The sequence below is a fragment of the Strigops habroptila genome, chromosome 3 (genome assembly GCF_004027225.2).
Source record: "Strigops habroptila isolate Jane chromosome 3, bStrHab1.2.pri, whole genome shotgun sequence".
Taxonomy (NCBI): domain Eukaryota; kingdom Metazoa; phylum Chordata; class Aves; order Psittaciformes; family Psittacidae; genus Strigops; species Strigops habroptila.
Genome location: NC_044279.2, coordinates 55,692,871 through 55,712,467, shown reverse-complemented (window position 1 = coordinate 55,712,467; position 19,597 = coordinate 55,692,871). Strand labels below are relative to the sequence as shown.

General features: G+C 40.3%; 1 protein-coding gene across 2 annotated transcripts in view; it reads left to right on the top strand.

The window, feature by feature from the left end:
- FBLN1 (fibulin 1) overlaps positions 1-19,245 on the top strand; it is an 83,307-nt gene extending 64,062 nt beyond the window's left edge. The window contains exon 17 of one of the 2 annotated variants that reach the window (XM_030479879.1): positions 16,693-19,245. In XM_030479879.1, coding sequence (XP_030335739.1) covers positions 16,693-16,832 — 140 coding nt within the window. In that variant the 3' untranslated portion in view covers positions 16,833-19,245. Of the gene's footprint in view, positions 1-4,603; positions 4,694-16,692 lie in introns of those variants that run through there. The other variant, XM_030479881.1, reaches the window with a different exon arrangement.
- Positions 19,246-19,597: the final 352 nt, after the last annotated feature.

Genomic DNA, 19,597 nt, shown 5'->3' with positions numbered 1-19,597 from the left:
GAAACCCCATTCTTTCCTGGTTCAAGAAGCGCTGTAGAGTCTTTGCTGCTTGCTGTGGTTACAGCCCAATGTGGCACTGAATCCAAAAGATACTGTTAACTGCACATTGCTTATTAGCATGGGTGGGAGGAAAACAGAAGTGCAGTTTTACTCAGTTGTGGATTTTTTTAAAAAAGCTTTTATAGACTTTTCACTACATTCCTCCTTTAACCAGCTGTCAGTGAAAAATGAAGAATGCATTTTCAACCTGTACAAAAATGTCCTATCAATGCCTGAGGTATTATCAGATACTATAAAACATTTCCCCCTCAGCTATGCATTCATTTCCTTAGGTGACTGTAATACCACCTTGTAGTCTGGTAAATTTCAGGAAGATTGTAAATTCTTGTCATACAGCTAAAAGTAGTTTTGATAGGCTGAAATCTTCCGTATTTGCATTTGATAATAACTTAAGCAGATATTCTTGTCTATTAAGCAGAATTGTACTATTCTGATCAAAAACATCCAGAGCCAATACAATTATAATATTTCACTTGTACTTATAGAGCTTCTCAGGGGTGTTGTGCTGGTGCTAGAATACACTGATATCAATGGTTACTTATAATTTTACAGATATGTACTACTGTTCTCCATTGTTATTTGCAAGGATTTCACTGCTATCTCTGTCCTGGCTTTCCAGCCACATGTACAAGTGTGAGAGTTCATGATAGTACCTTTGAACCATCACTGAAAGTGTTTCAACTACTGATATCACAACAGTAGATTTAGTAGTAGTTTAATTTCTACTTTGGTATCATGATTGTTTAGTATGTTCTGGAGGCTGGTAAGAGACATTTAAAACATGATCAGAACGTAAACAAAAACAGATACCATAAGAAAGTGTGTTTGTGGGATCCCGTATTGGTTGGGGGCAGGAGAAGGAGACTGAGGTTTATTTGACTTTTGAGGAAACCTTTCCTTAGCACAGGGGTAGTAGTTCTGTGTCTTGTAAGTAGTTTGGCCATTCCCAGTGTGGCAAGGTCTTTTCACAGTTCACCATGCAAACATTTGTAAGGTCTGACATTGCATTCAGAGGCACTGGATTGCAAAAGATTTGGTTCTGAACTTTGTGCCTGGACCCACTTTGCAGTGCTGGGCAAGTACTTTCACATTGCTCTCTGCTTTTCCCCTATTCTTTGTTGCTTTAGAATCTTTATCTTTGGGCCAGAGGCTGGCTGGCTCTTACCGTGCGTTTGTTACCATGTTCAGCATAATGAGAACCCCGGACTGATTTGGGCTTCCTGGCACAGCTCTAATGCTGAAGGTAGCAGTTCACCTGCAATTGCTTTTCTGTGGGGAAATGGAGGCTAGGTGTAGGCAGAGCCAGGGTGTCCAGGAGAGCTCTGTTGTTCATGGGCAAGGATTTCAGCACATACGTTATCTCCCCTTGTGGGTACTCTTACTAGAAAGAGAGCAACAATAGCCACCTTTTGTCATGACTATAATGTCATTAGCATGAAATGACAATGGTGTCTGGCAATACAAAACCAATGCTGTCCAGTCATTCACAGTAAGCACACAGAGCAGGGACATAATTCAGCAGGTTTTTCGACAGGCTCTTGCAGCCTTACATTAAAAAAGATGCAGTCCCTTTCAGTATCTTTGTTCTGGTTTCATCTAGGCTTGCCCCTTTCACAAGAGGACCCCCTCAGCAAAGAATATTTTGTGAGTTTTTCTCTGTGCCAGGATGCCCTGTTGAAATTAGTAGCTACGCATTTGAGATGAGGGTGCCCAGAAGCCATTTGGTAAACGGGATCCTAGATTTATTGCCCGAACCTGCCCTTTCGGGATGCTGATGACTGCACTGTTCAGTAGCCAAATCTCTCAACACCCTCCCTTCCCTCCAGAAAAAATGTCAGGCTGGAGAGCTCTTCTGGAGGCAAACAGGCAATTTGAGCAGGAGGTGAATTTTCATTTCATACCTGAAAAATGCTGAAGGTGCTTTTCTGGTGAGAATGAGTCTCGTGCTCAAGTAGAACAACCTTCCTAATAACAAATTTCACTCTAGCACATTGCAAGTATCTGGTTAATCAAACGCTCCTCCTTGACCAATGTTCATCTCACCCCTGGGGTAGGAAGGTATAATATATCACAAAAACATTCATACAGACCACCTTTGGTTACAGCTTCCATAAAGCCAGCAGACAAATAAATCACACTGCAACTCTGACGGAGTTTTGTGAACGGTGACATGAAGTATAAAACCTGCCAACTTGGGAAAGAAATAGACTGAGTCAGGGAACAGCTAAGGGGACTGCCGAAGGTCCTTGGTTCAGATTACATAGCATGCATTTTTTGGTATGAATTTTAAACACTGGGCTGAGATATTACATAACTGAGCCAATAAAGGCAGATTTGGAGTTCGGTACACTGAGAAACATCCTACAGTAATTCCTCTGAGGGAGTTCTGTGTGAATTCAGCTTTCTGAGGTTCTTTGCCCTGATTTAGAGTAGTCAGAGACCTACTTTTCTGAGGAACTCCAAGTGTGAAATATTTGTGTGACTGATTCAGGGGCTTCTGCTGCTCCTCCCAAGTTTGTGTGCTGATAGCAAGCATCTCATTCCTGCAGTAGCACCTATGCACCCTATCAAAATGGAGACAGAAGATGAGACTCAAAGCGTCTCAAATCTTTCCCAGTATGGGAAAGCACAGATGCATAGCTTACTTAAAAATAAAACACCCAAACTTTTAAAGGGGTCAAATGTGGTGAAGTGACCCCTTATTTTAGCATTATTGTGAGAATTTGGTCAGGGATTAACACAGATTAAGATTCAGAGATCTTCCCTCATCAGAAGTCCTGCTAACAATACCAGCAGAGCTGTCGCCTATAGGTGATGACTGAGCAGCTACAGAGGGGCTTTCATGTCAAATCCTCAGGATTAGATACTTTTCTTCCATGGTAAATTGAATTACAGAGCCATATAGTGCTGTGTGCCACAGTCTGGCTCTTTGCCAAGAAATGCTTAGGGTGACAATAATTAATTGCCCAGGTGTCATGGATATGCTACAGTATCCAAGCTTGGCTGAAACAGAATAATGTGGTTGCAGGACAGGTAGGGTAAACAAAGCCACTCTTGCTAAATGGAGAGATTGCATGTATATGATGATGTACCATGGTGGACACTAAACCCACTGTAATAAGGTAGTGGGGATAAAGTATCAGGAGGCTGACATATATGATTTTTGCCTCTTTTGGATATCCAGCCTTTAAGTTTTTTCCACCTGTTTTTGTAATATGTAAGATTCTTGTACTACATAAAGCGTGCCACATTCTCAAAGGTGGAAAAAGAAGGATTAAAAAATGTATGGTGGAAACTGTTTTTTAATGAGGCTACTTCAAGTACAGTTATTGCACTTTAGGCATGAGTGATTTCGCAGCATTGTCAACATTAAAACCCATTGCGAGGTTTGGCTGGAAGGCAAACCAGAGATCTGAAAGCACTTCAAGTTTGCCAAACCAAGATAAGAGCACATCTCTCTGAAGTTATTTGGTATCCTTAATAAAGATCATAGTATTTGTAAACTAGCCAAACCTCAGTAAAATCAAAGGTTGTTTTTAATTCTTTCATAATACCAAGGCTCCATATGATCCAACATGACAGATAATAGCTTTGAAAATATTTACCATTTGTTTCTGGCCAAAAAATGTATTAATACCATGAGGCCTCTTTATTGCCTCTTTATTTGATGCATTTCAGCAATCAAAGCTTTCTAGAGAAGCCTAGGTGTTAATGAAATCAAACTTCATTGAGTGGTTAAAGGGTAGCATTTCTAATAAATTGAATCTCAAATTTCTGATCTGTTGAATAAGGCAGAAAGATGCCTTTTCATGCTGAAATGCAATTCCTGTACTGTAATTTCCTTTTTTCTTAAGAGGTAAAATGAAAGGCAAAAAGAGAAGCAGATTCAGTTTTAGTTTAATTTAAACTGAGATCTGTACTGTAGGTGGAATCTTCAAAGACCATGAGTACCTGGAGAGTTTCACACACAATTGTTTGGACAGTCTTTAAAGGGAGAGCTTTGTCTTTATATGGCTTAAAAATGATTACCGTAGTCAATAGATACTCTGACCATGGGAGACATATGAGCAATAGGGGTTGCTTATGGTTGCAGGCTTGGACCCACCTTGTTAAACTACACTTTTTTTTTTGAGGGGTGTCTTGCCCTTCCCCTGATCCTCTTTTACACCTCTCAGAGAAGGAACAGTACAGCTTTGAGCTGCGCTGTTGGGTAGCGATTACTGAATTGCTCTAGGGACACAGGCATTTTTGCCTGTTCCTGAGATAACATGGTCAGCACTGGACCAACTGGCCAAAGTCATTGGGAGTTCTGTTTATGTCACTGGTGCAATACTCACCGTTACAGTACCTAAACCACCATTGCCTTTCTGTTCCCTAGTAGGGAACACTGGGGTTGCATTAAGCAATCTGGAGCTTTGTGGGTGCTCAAAAGGGACACACACTCCCCTCCCCCGTCTATCTCTGAGCAAGCACTCCAGCCCTTTTACTGTTGTCAGCATTAGTGCTTGTGTGGCAAGCTACATCTTTGGTTCTTTTCTTTCAGGTGTCAGTCCAAGGGAAGGGGCGGAGGATGTAGCAGGGCCACGATTTTTGGTCAGCTTAAACCAACAGTGAAATTACCCTGAGCGTATGTACTTTATGAAAATGTGATTTTATGTTCAGACAGACTTCTGAAGCAGTTTATAAGGAATTGGTTTCTCAACAGTTGAAAATTAGGCCATTCTCTTAGGAATTTGAATAAAGATCTGGGAGATCCATGTTTGAAAGGATATGTTTTTGAAGATCTTGTCCCCAGATAGTTTAGCAAAGATGTATATAGCCAGCCACATTCCTGTGAAGCAGTTCTCCACCAGCGTGGAAACCTTGTTAACATCCAACTCTAACTTGATACTCCAAATCTATTATTTTGTGAAGTGTTCACCATCAAGCTTGAATGAAGGTCTAATTCTCAATGTTACGAGGGCAATATACTTCAAAGCAAAAGGAAATCTTTTTCAGTACTTGTATTTTGATTAATGAGTTTTCTGAATCCTTTAACCATATTTATGTTTGTCAGGTGTGGCAGCTCAAGGATTAATGATATCTTCAGAGCTATATTTCTCTATATGATTTGATGTCTGCAGTGATGATTACCAAAAAATATTTCATTTTCCAAAGAGCAGGCACTTATTAATAAAAACAGATTATATCAGAAACTATCAGAGCACCACATAGCAGAAGCCTACATTGTTATTGTCACAAATAATTGAGAGAAATATAGATAGCTTTCAGGAAAAATTGAAAAAAAAAAAGAGAAAATGAAAAGGACTATTTAGGTTTTGGGAGATGGAGGAATCTAAGGTGTACATTAACTGTCTGAAGTCAGCAGACATCTGGTGGTCTGGGAAATGCCTGTCGTTTGACAGCTAGACTGTGCCTTTAGGCACAGTCATGAACTAGGGAGGACTGGAGGAACATAATGCCTGTGAGACTGCTTACAGAGGCACAGCCCACTGCTGCGAAGCACAAGAAGAAGAGCTTCTGCAAGTACATCAACAGAAGGAGGAAGACTAGGAAAAATATGGCCCTGCCTCTGAATGGGGCAGGAGACCTGGTGACTAAAGACATAGAGAAAGCTGAATTGAATGCCGCCTTTGCCTCATTCTTCACTGGTAAGACTGGCCTTCAGGAGTCCCAGAGCCCTCAGAGCAATAGGAGAGTCTGGAGCAAGAAATACTGACACTCGGTGGAGGAGGATCAGGTTAGAGAACATTTCATAGAGTCATAGAATCATAGAATGACCTAGATCATCAAATCCAGCCTTTATCCCAGCACTGCCAAGTCCACCACTAAACCATGTCACTAAGTGCCACATCTGCAGACCTTTTAACTATCTCCAGGGATGGTGGCTCAACCACTTCCCTGGGCAGCCTGTTCCAGTGCTTGACAACCCTTTTGATGAAGACATATTTCCTAATATCTAATCTAAACCTCCCCTGGCACAGCTTGAAGCTGTTTCCTCTTGTCCTATCACTTATTACCTGAGAGAAGAGACCGACCCCCACCTCACTACAACCTCCTTTCAGGTAGTTGTAGAGAGTGATGAGGTCTCCCCTGAGCCTTCTCTTCCCCAGACTAAACAACCCCAGTTCCCTCAGCCGTTCCTCATCAGACTTGTGCTCCAGACCCTTCACCAGCTTTGTTGCGCTTCTCTGGACCTGCTCCAGCACCTCAGTGTCTTGTAGTGAGGGGCACAGAGCAAGCACAGTGTTCAAGGTGCGGCCTCACCAGTGCTGAGCACAGGGGGATGGTCACTGCCCTGGCCCTGCTGGCAACACTAGTGCTGATACAGGCCAGTATGCCATTGGCCTTCTTGGCTGCCTGGGCACAAGCTGGCTCATGTTCAGTGGCCATCAATCAGCACCCTCAAAAAAAACCCTGGGCATATCCATGTCAATGAGAGGTAATGGAGTTCCCCCACAAGTGCTGAAGGAACTGGCCAATGTCATTTCAAGGCCACTCTCAATTATTTTTGAAAGATTGTGGTGATCAGAAGTTCCTGTGGACTGGAAGAAGGCAAATGTCACTGCAATCTTCAAGAAGGAGGATCTGTGGAACTACAGACCTGTCAGCCTCACTTCAGTCCCTGGGAAGGTGATCCACCTGGAAAATATTTCCAAATGTACTAAGGACAACAAGGTGACTGGGAGTAGTCAACAAGGGTTTATGAAGGGGAAATCATGCCTGACCAACCTGACAGCCTCCTATAAAAAGGTGACTGGATTAGCAGATGAAAGAAGAAGACTGCATGTTGCTAATCTTGACTTTAGTAGGGTTTTCAACACCGTCTCCCTTAATATCCTCGTAGGCAACTTGAAGAAATGTAGGCTAGATAAGTGGACAGTGAGGCAGATGATTGAAAAACATCTGAACTGCCAGACTCAAAGGGTTGTGATCAGCAGCACAGCTAGCAGCCAGTCACCAATGGTATAAGTGAAGGTTCAGTACTGGGGCCAATTTCTTCATTAGCGGCCTAGATGATGGAACTGAGTAATGGGCTGACAGGAACCTCATGAAGTTCAGCAAAGGGAAATGCAGAGTCCTACCCCAGGGGAGCAATATCCCTGTGTACTAATACACACTGGGGCTTACCAACTGGAAAACAATTTTGCAGAGAAAGACCTGAGGGTCCTGGTGGACACCAAGCTGATTATGAGCTAATGACGTGCCCTTGTGCCTAAAGCAGCCAAAGGGCTGTGTGAGGAAAAGCGTGGCCAGTGGCCTGAAGGAGGTCATCCTTCCCCACTACTCAGCACTGGTGAGGTCACCACTGGAGTGCTGTGTCCAGTTCTGGTCTTCCTGGTAGAAAAAGAAGTGGACATATTGGAGAGAGTCCAGAAGATGATTAAGGCACTGGAGCATCTGTAATATGAGTAGAGGCTGAGAGAGATGGGACTGTTCAGCCTGGAGGAAAGGAGGAGGGAATCTGATCAGTGTAATGGTAGGAAATAAAGAAGACAGAGACAGACTCTTCTCAGTGGTGTGGAAAGGACAAGAGTCAATGGGCACAAATTGAAATACAGGACATTTCATTTAAACATATGAAAACACTTCTTTACTGTAAAGGTGGTTGAACACTGGAACAGGTTGCCTAGAGCTGTGGAGTTTCCATCCATGGAGATATTCAAAACCAGGCTGAACACAGCCCAGAGCAACATGCTCTAGTGACTGTGGTTTGAGCAAGGGGTTGGTCTTCAGAGGTGCTTCCTGCCTCAACTGTTCCATGATTCTGATTCTGGACTGTAGTGATGCTGAAAACACGACACGACTGGGCTTTGCAGCTTTCAGTCTACCAAAGGCAGTAGAACATTCCCTAATGTGCAATGGTTGAAGCATTATATTTTCAAAGCTAGGACACATTAAGCAATTAACCAACAGCTGATTCACTTCCCTTCTCCACTGGGTCAGTAAGGACTCTAGTAATTATGTTGGCAGAGCAATTTAAGCACCAAAACTCATTACATTGGCATAACCTTTTGGAATAAAGAGCAGCCTTTAGGAAAGGAATTTAATTAAACTTTCATGTATGCAGAGCCCCAAAGCTTTTTGCAGAAAAAAACCCCAACCCTGGATAAAATACCCTAAAAATAAATATTTTCTGTTTGTGACCAGGGTGTGAATTATTTTTCTACCTTATTGATGAACTTCATATATTTGTAATGAATACTGAATAAGAAATAACTTTTTTCTTACAAATCTTAACATGACTTCTTTAAGTTGTCTACAGAGCCAAAAAACAATTTGGCTATATAGTTTTGGCTCCACACTATAGATATGTATTTACATGTTTCAGGTTGAGATAGTCTGGTATTCAAGTCTAACCTGCAACTCATTGTCTATGGTTTGATCCAAGGAAGCATCCAGCATGGCTGGAATTTTTTTCTTTTTTGCTCATTTCTGGAATGATCCTATCAACTTTGCCTTTTAAAATAGCCACTGCAATGATCATTTCTCTAGTCCTAAACTTCCTAATTGCCTGAACATCTTTTTTGAAACCATAAATAGGCTCTTAAGGAACACTGATGCATCTGAGACGTTTACTTTTAATTTTGAAAATCTTGGCCAGCAGTATAAAGCAAGAGGCCTAGAGGAGAAAAGCAAACTTGAAATTATAGTCCAGGATCTTGCATTAACATGAGGAGATTGGTCTTGTATTGCTTAAGGGAAACTCATAAACATGCTTTTCCCCTACAAAAAGTTGTTCTCCGCACGTTACACTAGTATGCTGGTGTTCAGGGCTGTTTTTCTTTCAATAGCTACGCACTGGCTTTAGGTTCCAGAAGGCTGAGACAATCACCTCTCTGCTTCATTACTGCAACATCTACATGGGATTAAAGAAGGTCGCTAACATTAGGGGAGAGCCTATGTCCATCCTTTGTACATTATCATACATACCTGTGGCCTGATGCAGACTAGCAGACTATTTAAAAGCTATTTTTGTGATTCCAAAAGATCCACAGTTTAAAAAAGCACAGTTACTGTTCCATTGTGGCAGCTAGGACTGTTCATCTCTGACAGGGATGTAAAAAGCACCAGAGTGGTTTTTGTGGGGAAACAGATCCAGGAACAGACAAATGTAGGACTTCAGAACATAGGCTGAGATTAATTGGAAGTTAATATAAAGTCCAATAAATTACCTAAGTTTCAGTTGAGTTTAGGCTCCAGCTTCACAGCTCTCACCACGTTCTCTGGTGGTTCGATTTTTCCAAATTAATCATTTCATGTTCCAAATATCCATTTAAAGCACAAGGAAAATAGCTAGAGGAGAATTTATAAGGTGCCTTTTTGTGTCATTGAAATATTTCTCTTGTAGTTTTCACTAGCAGCTCATCCTGTAAGTTCCATCCGAAAAGAGGCAGCACTATCTCTCACCATGTAATAGCACATTCTCTTGACAAGACTTTCTGTGTTGGTTTTTTTTTTAAACGGGGCGCATTTTCTGACGGATATTTTTTAGCTTTCCTCATCCCTTAGACCTGTTGCTGTCTATGACTGTATTTTACAGTGGAGCTGATATTAACATTCTTATGCAGCCATATTCCACGCAATAATTCATATATTTCACATACTGAGTTGCTGTTAATTCTACCTAATGCAAAATATTCTTTTTATATATATATAGTCAGTAGTTCCACTTTCAGTAGAGTGAATGAAGACTAATTCTCACTCGTCCTATTAGTTTCTTTTAATATTGCATGGCCGGGATGCAAACACAAAAAACCCGCCTCAATGCAGTGTGTGCTTATTTTGAAGGAAAAGCAAACAATGATCTATGCTCAGACTTGTTTGTCTGCCTGTGGTATTTCAAATATATATCCTGTTCTTATTCTTTTAGATACTTTTTACAGAGTGTATAATTTAAAAGAGATCTCTGGATGAATAAAAAGATGTGTTTTGTTCTATTTAAGACTGGATTAATATGTTAACTATAGATTAATGATTCAGAAAAGTGGATTGTTCTTCTTTTCACCACCTCATGCTCTTTTCATCACTTCATAACTCCTTACTATCCATCTCAAGTCGAGTCAGTTTGTGGTCAGTTTTTGTCGGATCACAGTTCGTGCAATAAAAGAATATAAAAAAGAAAGGAAAAAAAAAGAGCAAATTTTCCTAAATAAATTGTTTGTTCCTAGAAAAACTGGCCAAATTAGTACTTGCCTGTAAAGGTAAGTGTGAAGTCTTGCACTAATGAAAATGGGGCAATACTTATGGATTCAACTGATAGTAAAAAGCCACGTCTCTTTGTTAACTTGCCACCAGAGAAGAATCACAGAAAGGAGACTGTGTGCTTGCTGTGAGCAAAAAAGAAAACAAAAAAAGTGGTTTTGTTACTCTCCTTTGGCACGTGATGACCGGAACAAAACAATATAGCTGTAACCCTATGTATGGGGTAAAAGATGTGTAGGTGGTAAGAGAAAAAGGTCTCTTGTGCTTGTTACTTAACACAAAACTTGAAATGTGGTTGAGGGAATTGGTCACATTTTTGATAACTGTGTTTATTATATTTTCCTGAGCACAGCCCATGGGCTATCTGGAAGAACAACTTTTGATTTGGCAGTAGTTTGGATTGTTTATATATCCACAAAGGCATATGCCTGCATATGCAGGTGAGGCAAGAGGAGGTTTACTTCAGCACATCCCGTCTTCCAGCAATCATCAGATACAGGTCTGCAATAATCAGCTGTCCTTGCTGACCCTCCCTTAAGCCTCTGATTCCTTGCCTGCTCTGCTAATACTGCTCAGATTTTTTGGGGGCGGTCCTTAGAATTTAGGTTTATCTGAGTCTCTCTTTTTGAGGAATGCATGCAATTTGTGTCTGTACTGTGTTCTTATGATGATACAGATTTAAATACTTGACTAGACTCAAGAATCAATCCGTGTGGAAAATATTGTCACCTTCACCTGTGGAACAGAAAACATAAAATCACATATCCCCACTACCAACCCAAAACAGCCTTTTCTAGCGGCAGTGTGGAAATAAGCTTCTTTAGTTCTGCTTTGCTTTCAGGCAAACTGTGGCGATCCCTGTTAGAGGAACTTTCTCTAGAGAAAATGCAAATGCAATATTCAGCAAGAGGTGTAAGGAACACAATGACCCAGATTCATTGCAAGTGTAATTGCTGCAGATTTTGTGATTAGCAGTGGGGAAAAAAAAAAAGAAAAAAAAAGGAAGAAAAAAGAAGAAGAAAAGAAAATTGTTTACGGGGGTTTAAGTACTTTAATGAGCTTTGCAAGTGCTCCTTCACTGTACTGAGCACTGAGCTTAGCACAGAAGTCAAAATTAGGAGTCTGGATTTCTGGAAACAAGATATTAATGAATGATAATGCGAGGACTTGTCATCCAGAATGGATTAATATGGTAACAAAATAGCAGTGTTTCTCCTAAATTCAAAATAGAGCTTCTTAGCAAATCAACTGCCTAACGCAAAAATACAAGCAGAAACCAGACACAGAGGTGAATTGCCCGAGGGTCTGACATATTTCAAAGCAGAGAAATGTAATGATATCTTGAAGAGGTATAGACAAGCCAAGGAATACCTGTGGCATATAAAGAACAAGTCTTATGAGGAATGGCTGAGGGAACTCAAGTTGTTCAGCCTGGAGAAAAGGAGGCTCAAGGGAGGACCTTATTGCTCTCTACAGCTACCTGAAAGGACATTGCAGTGAGGTGGGTGTCAATCTCTTCTCCCAAATAACAAGTAATAGGACAAGAGGAAATGGCCTCAAGTCGCACCAGGGGAGGTGTAGATTGGATGTTAGGAAAATTTCTTCACCAAAAGAGCTGTCAAGCATTGGAACAGGCTGCCCAGGGAAGTGGTTGAGTCCCCTTCCCTGGAGGTACTTAAAAGGCATGTAGATCTGGCTCTTAGGGACATGGTTTAGTGGTGGACTTGGCAGTGCCACGTTAACGGTTGAGGCTGATGATCTTAAAGGTCTTTCTCACCCTAAACTGTTCTATGATTCTATCTGATTACAACAACAGAAATTCTGCTGAAAGGCTTGGGAAGATTAACAATATTAGCCTTGCTATCTTATTTATCTCATCTCCTTTGATAAGCAAAGCCTCAGTAATCCAGTGACAGCAACTCTAAGATTGTTGGCTGTTGTTATTATTCTCACTTGTAAATGAGTATTATATATTATTTAGGTTAATGTCTTCACCTTGCATGGTACATACTTTTACCTTAGACAAAATCAAAATATGAAACATGAAAGAAGAAACGGAGCAAGAGGGTAGCTCAGTGTATTCATTACAGAGCTCTAAAAGTTCCAGGCCGTGGTCTGACTATCACTGCAGAAATAACTGTGACATCCAAAAACTTACTGCTTCTCAAGCCAAGGCTCTTTGCTTACACAGATCAGCAGATGGAAAGGATTGGTGTAGATCCTGTTTACAATAAGGGCAAAGTGTGCAAGAAAAAGAAGCCTTATCACTGTTTTCTGAAAGGAGGTCAGCAAACCATGAAGATACCCAAGCAGATTTGGGACGTGTAATAACATCTGCGCTCAGTTAACAAAAAGCAAAACCAAACAAAGGTGTGCTGATGGAAAGTAGTCTGTGACACATAGGGTTTTCTGTAGGTTAAGTCTGTGTTTGGGTCACAGATTATGAACTGAAGAGTATAAACAGCAACAGCAGCACATGAAACTGGAGGGTAAAAGCACTTGCTTGCATAGATGTGCCTGTAGGCAAGACAACAGAGAAGCTCAGTATTGCCTGGCACATGGGATTCAGCAGCAGTACGAATTTCCTTGTTCAGTTATTATCAGTGATTCACCCTGCTTTAATATAGATAAATATTCCCCTGTTTGTTTTGGGATTATTTTGTGTGTGTGTGTGTGCAATATGCTAACCTAGCTGAAATCTAATTTTGTTGGAAAAGGATTTAGGTGAACTTGCTTAAATAAACTTACCCCATTTACCAACTGCAGAGTCTGGAGCTCTGGTACCAGAGAGGACTAGCTGATGGCAGTATTTGAGAGCCCTGTATTTTAAGGTCATTTAATGACCAACACCATTGTTCTCCTGGCATCTTACAGAGACTGACTCACAGGACAGCGTGTACTGCTACAGTGATCCAGGACCAGGTCCCAACCTGCAGTTTTCCCCATGTCAAATCTGAGTGGCTCCATCCAGCTAGTTTGGATTCAGACTGGTATAATAGAGATCAAAAAGCAGTCAGTGATTCTGACTATTCAGTGCATTTAAAAATGGTAACCTTCCTATTACTATAAAGTATCCTTTTATACTTAATATTCAGCTATAAATGCTGAAGGATGCCAGACCACAAATCTGGGCCCAGCAGTAGTCTGCCAAAAGGCATAGTGGAACAACATGCTTAGGAAAACGTTGCAGTAACTGATAAATCCACATTGCTTAAAAACATCCAGAATTATTCCACATGGCATCTTCAAATGTGTCCTGTGCTAAATGCTCTTGAGATATTGGCTGATGCGTTGAGCCATGTATGTGAATTACACGTACCAGGCATGAGTCTCAAGCTTTTTTTAAAGAAGACATCTGTTTGTGGAAGTAGGCATGAGGTACTGCTGGCTTTGCCTGGGTCTAGAATAGCTGCACTTCGCTCATACCTGACATGAAAGGCACGAGACATTAGAGAATTAGACACAGGTAGCATCAAAAGGCAGTGACACATTATAGCAGGAAGTCTTTGACACTGTTCCTGGGACAAATCCTAGGACTACTGCAGCAGGATCTCTGGGAACTGGATAAACATGTAGCCACGTTTCAAGCTCTGAGCAGCTTTGCTATTGCACTGTTTCCACCCTCACTTATCCTTGAGTTTGGTGGAGAAAAACTCAGGTTTTCCATTTTAGCCCTTTTCATTAAATGGAAAAAAGCAGCTTGCAGTGAGTAAATCTGCCAGGAACTGAAAACCTGCCATATGCTTTTGTCCAGTAGAACATATCATGGTTTTATTCTTACTCTTTTTTTTTTTTTCTGTGCATTTAGAATGACTGCATTCTTATACACATGTATAAGTGCAAACCCATCTGAGTTATCTTATTTATTTAGTAGGAGAGGAAGGAAAGTAGTTCTTTTGCACTGGTGGTCATTTCAGCACTGTCTAGGACATTGGTGCAACACACTGGATAAATAAGTATCGTGAGAGTATAGCTTTATTGTTTCTTTGTGCATTCATTCAATTTCTTGCTTTGATGTATCTGTCTTAACATGTGCAGCATTCACTTCTCAGACCATTATTAGGCTAGATTTTAAAACTGCAGCAAGAGAACTGTGTGGAAAAGTACTGCCACATGGATCATAGTGTGTTTGCCTCTTCCACCTTGAAAATAAATGTTATATTAGCAGAATGCATCCAAACAAGAATAAGAAAGTTACTAATTTCTTTAAATGCTGTGTCAATAATGTATAGATAGATGCCACACTATGGCATAAACTACCTTCAGTAGAATGGCATCACGTCTGAAAAAAACATGATTTGCAATCCCACTTCTAGGCTAGAGTAGACTCTAGCAGGGTAGAGCAAGAAAGTGTAGAGCGCTATAAAAAGATTGCTAAATGGAAACAGCAACCTTTGCCATCAGAGGCTTGGTGATCAATGCATGAGCCGCTAACAGGGTGGGTTAAACAGCTTGCCAGTACCAAGTGATTCCAATGCTGTGTGTTTCCATGGTTGTCAGTTAAAGCAGTGCCTGCAATAATGTGATGTGCTGTTAGCAAAATGCTTTAAATGCTACCCTAAAGGGAGGGCAATTTTAGCTAGGCTTTTCTTTTTCAGTATATCATCTGCCAAGCTGGATCATTTTTATAATGTGCAGGAGAGTAGCCAAGAAAACTACGATAAAATAAATAAATAAGTACATATATATGTATGTATGTACATATAAATTGTAGGGGGAAGGATGCTAAAAAATGTATTCCCCAAACATGGCAAGCAAAGCGAATGTGGTGAAAAGTTTGCAATTTTACTGCATGCTGAAGACATTAGTTAGTATTTAACCAGGAAAAAACTGAAATGTCATCATTGCCTTAGAAGAAGGTGCTGACAGCCTGCATAAGCAAACATTTATCTCTCCCATCAGATCTCAAGCCAATGTGTTTGTAGGGCACTGCTGTAGGAGTTCATCTGGGACTCTGGGAAGGCACTGGTGTGCTGCCTGTTTGTGAAGCATGCAGAAGAAATACATCTTAAATAATCCTTTCTTAAACTGTGTATTTCCTTCTGAATCAAACACCCTGCCAGATAAGTCAGTTGTCAGAAGGAGGTGCCTGAGGAAGGGGGTTTCCACCAGACTGCCTGCGCCTGCTGGCTGACCTCAGGTTTATGTGATTTTGACTTTTGGGATACATGCTTTCAGACGAGAGATGTTTGGTAGCTCCCTGCTCTGTGACACCAGACCTAGAAAACGACCATGAAGTGAGAACATGTTTATGATCTGATCTTGATCCTTTGGAGTCAATGGCAAAGCTCCTGTGGACTTTCTCTTGCACAGGTCTGAAACTTTAACAGTATTCTGTTTAGCCACATTGTGTGAAGGCACCTGTAAGACCTCATGGCTCAGATGGACCTTCCCCGGATCCTTTCCCTCACGCTGCCCAGAGACCAGGAGCCCCATTTCAGCTTCAGCCCCTCCCTGAGCAGTGCTGGAAGAGGGCTTGTCTCCAGCTCTATCACAGCCATATGTCCTCTTGTTCTGGACCCTGACCCACACATTGCCTCCACAGTTTGACTTTGGCCCAGCATCATCACTATGAACTTGGCCAGTGATCTGGGCCCTTGGATAAACCTGTCTGCCCCTTGGCATGCCCTGCTGCCTGGCTGGAGTGGTGGGACAAGCCCTGGCTGGAGAAGCCCTGCCTTGCCACCTCCCTGAGGACCTCACCACTCTCAGCCCCCAGCAGTCCTCATCCTGCTGCATCCCGGCACTGGGGCTCCTCTGTATAAAGCAAATAAAAGGACTAGAGCCCTAAAAGACAGAGCTCACTTCTCCCTTGCTACTCCTTCCTCATTATCAAGCCCTGATGTTGGTGAGGGAATGCCCACCATCCATGTGAGGAATGACACAGGAACAGATGCTGTGATAGTCCGCCTTTCCTCATTAAACTTCTGGGATTGTCCACGCTAACAATTCACAGATGAGTGTCATCTGATGTTCATAGGGAAAATGTTCGGTTTACTGCTGCATTACAACTAATTTCTACTGTTCCAAATGACATGTGGTTTTCAACACGGTCCAAGGTGTGCGTGCATATGTAGTCCTCAGGGCTATGTGTGTGCTGCCTTACCTAGGGAAAGTCTTCTTACATCCTACTTAAAAGCAGACTGCTTACAGAATTTCTGTCTCTAAATAAAAGGTAAAAATAAATACTACTAATTTCAGAATATATAGTTTTTCTGCATTAGCAGCATTTCAGTGTTCTTTCTAGATCTTCTTCAAGGTGTTTTGATTTAAAAATTGTATTTTATTCTTATTTTGCAAGCTTTCTTGCAAGCTCTTTGTGGATCCAACTTTTCATCAGCTATACCGAAAACAAAAGGGAGTGTAGCTCATCCAAACCCATCTGATTCTCCTACTAATCTCAGAAACCTATTTCTATCCCAACAGGTGTAGTTCGCCAGGTAAGGCCCATTGTTGGACCTTTCCATGCCATCCTGAAGCTGGAGATGAACTACGTCATGGGTGGAGTGGTATCTCATCGTAACATCGTCAATGTTCACATCTTTGTCTCTGAGTACTGGTTCTGAGAGAGTGTTTAAATTCCCAGACAAGTGAGCCGCTCCATCCTAAATCATTACCACAAACTATTATGTCATATACTTGTTTGTAAAACCCCATAGCATTTTGTTTTGTTTTGTTTTGTTTTAAATATTTGGTTTATAGTTTAAGACAAATAACAAGCTATTATGTTGATTAGACTTAAGGTGGAGAAATTTAAGTGAGCCTGATGTAGTTGTCTGTATAAATAAGTAGTGTGTAAAAGTGCTCGGCTGCCTAGTGAAATTTTAAACTTTTCTAAATGTTCAGGCAGATCTTAACTATTGCTTCTTGGCCAGAAAACTAGAGTGACTGAAGATGTGGAACAAAACAGATATCAGAGTTCATTGGAATGAATATATGGTGTCTTTGGATGGAAGAAGTTTGGTAAGGATTAGTAATTTCACCTCAGTATTAACTACCTTGAAGGAGTCAGGTTGTTAGAAAGTGCTAAATATTGGCTTTCGGTCCCCAATAGGATAACTCTGAATAGGTACACAGAATTACTAATAGTTTCTGAAAAGTTTAGCCAAGATATTTAAAAAATGCCACCCAGCTACGGCTACAGGAGGAAATGCAAAAAGAATCAGAAATAGTAAGAGACTAACAAGCTATTGCACATATTAAAAAAATACTCCTTTTTTTACATATTATTTGATTGTAAGATTATGTTTGATTCTAATTAAACAAGTACCTCTCACTGAAAGTAACCTGTTACAAGGATAAAGCATATTGCTTAAATTCCAATCTCATCTGTACTAAGCAATACATGGGAAACTCAGACCTGTACCTCCTGTCTATTATAGAGTAAAGCTCCATACCTTTTTAAAATTGGTAAGAAAATTAGCATGTTAAACTGCACAGTTCCTATGCACCAAACTAAGGCATATGTAATAATATAATGAAATTCTCACAAATAAATGAATGTTTAATGTATTTTCTGGGCATCAAAGAAATGTATCTTTTTTATCACAGAACAGAAAATAAATAGCTCCATGTTTCAGTTTGTTATGTTTGTTAAGATATAAGGAAATAAAGAAAGTCAGATGGGAAATACTCAGAAGTATGTTATGGTTTCTGCTTACCAGAAAAAATATATGATATATCTCCTGTAAGCAAAATAAGTCAATGTATATATACACATTCCCCATGCAAAAGAGTCCTCTATTTCATTGGTCATTACTGGCACTAGGCATTTGTCTCTTCCTTTTATATAAAAGCCCCTGAAGCTGAAGCTTAAGGGAATCTTTCCATTAACCTGAATGATCTTTGAAGAAGAATAATAAAGATCATCCCCTCTGATCCATTGCAAATAAAAGACCATAGCAACTTTGCTGCATACATACAGAAGTCTTCATTCCATTATCTGTGTCAGGGAAGCTTCTCTGCTTGCAGGATTCTTACTCTGTAAAATAAGATTTTAGAACACATTTTCATAAATCAAATTTGTCTGAAGGATACCTTCTTGACGGTGTTTGTTCCCCTCATACTTACAGAGCATCCTGACCCCATACATAGCCTGGGTTTTAGGATGCCATCAGTTTAAAATGTGTTCAGTGTTGTATGTGGCTACCTCTACAGTCCTTATGATTTCAATAAATAGTTGACATATTTCTGTAGACAAATGATGCAAAGCAGATATATTTGTAGCATGTGGCCATCATTCAGCTGATGGAGATTTTGGAGAACTCCAGATTCCAAGAGCTTCTGTCAACTTCAGGGATTACTAGCCAATGTAATTCTGATTTAGATTGGAAAGTAAAATGTTCTATTATGCTAACAGAGTCCTAAAAAAGAAGAATGAAAAACTTCCTTCATATCATCAACTCATTTTTCTTGCCGATGTAAGAAAATTAAGTAGCCTTAGTACCAAAAATACAAAAACTGTTTCCATCTGATTTTCTAGACTTTGATTTTTGATCCTTTATTTCCTCTGTAAATGCTATTTAATTGCAGTGGAAAGAACTTTGGGACAGAAATCTAACTTTAGGATCAAACTGATGAACAAACTAATTTACAAATTTCTCCTTTCTGCAAAGGAGAAACCACACACCAGACACACTCCTCTCCCCTTATTCTGTCTGCATTTTTGAGTAAAAATAGGATAGATGAAGGATTACCACTACTTCCTGGAAACCTGCTTTCCTACATTGTCCCAAGTAATTGAAAATTGCAAACAGCTTTTTAAATAGTCCTGATGTCATATGAGAACACTGATCTGGTAAATGATTTAATGTTTCGTGTATAATAAAATTAAAGAGTGTTTAGTGCCATGGTCACTGTGACATGGCTTAGCTTTTAATAGATCAGCATAGAAAAACTAGCTAATTCAGTAATGATAGGAAAGATTAAATATTTCTCTCATCCAAACCTGTAACAATAAAGTTTGATTTGTTGTAAATGGAGCAAAGTACAACTATTTGTAGTTTTTATTGGCAAATCATTAAAGCTGTTCAAGTGGGAGAATGTGCTTATGAAACTGTCACTGAGATGCATTCACTTTGAGGGCTTTTCTTTTGCTGTTCTCTCTTTGGATTGATTAGATCTAAGTTCAAATCAGTTGTAGAGAAACAGAATCACTAGTGAATGAGTATTTAGAAGAAAACAATGAGAACAAGTACAGGCTACTGTGTGTTCATTAGTCTGCTTTTTAAGAGTCATCTGCTCAGTCATACACAGAACAATATCACGTGCCTTGGAAATAAAATTGCACACCATTAAAAGAATGAATAATAATAACACACAATTACAGATA